Here is a 2391-nt window from a genome sequence, read left to right on the forward strand (position 1 = left end):
TATAATTTTTGGCAAGTTAACAGAATCAATCAATTAACAGATGTAAGATCATCGGTCCACATTTAGAGCGTTGACGAATAATGGCTAAACCTTGACATGATATGTTACACCAGGCTTAAAAGAGGAATTGACTTGTATATTATTAGACACAAATTGAAGAAAAAGGGAAAGAGGAAAAAAACAAAACAAAAAAAAATTAAGTTTAGCTTCAGTAACGCTTCAAAAAGTCTAATATCACTTTATTAAAAATAAAAAAAAAAACCGGAAACAAATACATAGAATAGATAAGGATGAAATCATTGGGTTTAATCGTAAATCCAACCATATCTTCTGTGATTCTCCTCCTCTTCCTCGGGAGTAAAATCACTTTCCACGCCCCAAAACTGATAAAGTTGCTCAACCGTCTTGTCCTTCATAGCAGCCGCCACTTTTTTAATCAACAAATCCGTCAGTCTGGCACAATCAAGGTAATTAGCGGCCTTCAGCATAGGGACAAGAATGTCTTGGCCTAAATTCTTCACGAAAACATCATCCCACTTTTGGAGCTCCTCCTCAGTTGGAGGTTGCTGAGTTGTTATCAACGTTGGCGTGCTTTTTGTTGAAGCTTTAAATTTTTATTCCACATTTCAAGAATCATCACATTAAATTATTAAAAATATAAGTTAGAATAAATACTTATCTCAGTTGGTGCAGCCTTAATCTCCAGTAGAATTTTTTAAGACAACGAGCACGTCAAGTTATTGTCTTCCTCAGTCAAATCACCAGATTCTTGAATGGGGTATTTTCTCTCTAGATGAGGAAGAAGGAAAACAGCTAAATGATTTAACGTATTGGGAACCATAACCTAAGTTTCTTTATATACTGTCCTCCATTAGGCTCCCATTAAACCTAATTGAGTCAATATTGGGTATCCACTCATTTAATCCATACCCAATTAGGAGACTATTGAGCTCTTCACAATTAGACCACTTAATTAGCCCAATTAATTAAATATCGTTAATATAATTGTTATAAATATGTGGCCCATAATTATTATTAGGAAATATAATTTCCTAACAATCTCCCACTTGAGCTACATATGATTCTTGACACAATTATATCATAGATTATTCTTTAGGCACGCAACTGTATGCTATTTATCCTTAGTTTTCACTTATGGTACAATTTGGTCCATCTCTTATATTATCATGGGATCATGGCAGCTTTTGTCACTTTCAAAATGCAACTAAACCTTTCATGGTCACTATACAAACATATTCAATGACATAAATCGAGTATGGATGAGTGGCATGGAAATTACATGCCATGTGATCTCCAACATGCCTATTTCTAACTGGTCCTGCTTTATTCTTTATGAGATCAATCTGTAATTTTCAAAACGTAATGCAAAATTATAAACAGAAAATTAACATATTCAGAGGGAAAAAACTATAAAAAAAACTGTAAATCCATCTTCTTTATTATGCAGAAAATAAACAAATAAATGTTTATGTCATAGAGCATCCAAAATCAACTCCCACTAAACCATAGTATCCTCAAACAAAATAACACCCATATGAGCAGTGTGCTCGTGAAAGGCCTTGGGTGTTAAGCCCTTGGTTAGTGGATCTGCAAGCATGGAGTTTGTCCCTATGTGTTCTATCAAAATCTGACCATTCTAAACTCTTTCTTTAACAACCAGAAACTTGATATCAATATGCTTTGATTTCATAGAGCTTCTGTTGTTATTGGAATACAACACTGCCGATTTGTTGTCACATAATATCTTTAATGGCCTTTCAATACCACTAACCACACGTAGCCTTGTGACAAAGTTTCGTAGCCACATCCCATGATTAGATGCATCATAATAGGCTATGAACCCTACAGCCATGGTAGAAGAAGCTATACGTGTTTGCTTGGCACTCTTCTAAGAAATAGCTCCTCCTGTCAACATGTAAATATAGCCTGACGTGGATTGCTTACTGTCTTAGCATCCAATAAAATCAGAATCAATATACCTGATGATCTCTAAACTGTCTGATCTCTGATAGGTGAGCATGTAATCCTTTGTTCTCTTTAAATAACGCATAACCCGTTTGGCTGCTTTCTAATGATCCACTCATGGGTTACTTAAGTATCTGCCCAATACTCCCACTATAAATGCTATGTCGGGACGAGTACAAGCTTGAGCATACATTAGACTTCCTATTGCTGATGCATAAAGAATCTTTTCCATTTCCTTTATCTCAAGTTCATTCTTAGGGCACTGACTGAGACTAAACTTGTCTCCTCTAGTTACGGGCGTATCTCTTGATGTACAATTCTTCATGCTAAATTTGTCGAGAACCTTTTTGATATAGCCCTTTTGTGATAACCCAAGGATACCTCGAGAGCGATCTCGTAATATCT

The 2391-nt window shown here is 35.5% G+C and overlaps 1 protein-coding gene across 1 annotated transcript; it reads right to left on the bottom strand.

Moving 5' to 3' along the window:
* Positions 1-305: 305 nt before the first annotated feature.
* LOC21398269 (SKP1-like protein 14) lies at positions 306-2105 on the bottom strand. Its single transcript, XM_010111372.2, has 3 exons — positions 2001-2105; positions 1301-1364; positions 306-604 (listed from the first exon to the last, which is right to left on the bottom strand). Exons 1-3 carry the CDS (start codon positions 2103-2105, stop codon positions 306-308), a joined length of 468 nt encoding a protein of 155 aa, XP_010109674.2.
* Between the last annotated feature and the right edge of the window lie 286 nt (positions 2106-2391).

The sequence above is a fragment of the Morus notabilis genome, unplaced genomic scaffold, assembly GCF_000414095.1.
Source record: "Morus notabilis unplaced genomic scaffold, ASM41409v2 Scaffold1032, whole genome shotgun sequence".
NCBI lineage: Eukaryota > Viridiplantae > Streptophyta > Magnoliopsida > Rosales > Moraceae > Morus > Morus notabilis.

Bases quoted from the DNA above. Each gene is read 5' to 3' on its own strand.
- LOC21398269 (XM_010111372.2), bottom strand. From the start codon at position 2,105: ATGAGTGGATCATTAGAAAGCAGCCAAACGGGTTATGCGTTATTTAAA. The intron at 1,365-2,000 runs GTATATTGATTC...TGAAAATTACAG, and splicing joins GACAGTTTAGAGATCATCAG to ATTGATCTCATAAAGAATAA. The intron at 605-1,300 runs GTAATTTCCATG...AAAAATTTAAAG, and splicing joins TGTTGGAGATCACATGGCAT to CTTCAACAAAAAGCACGCCA.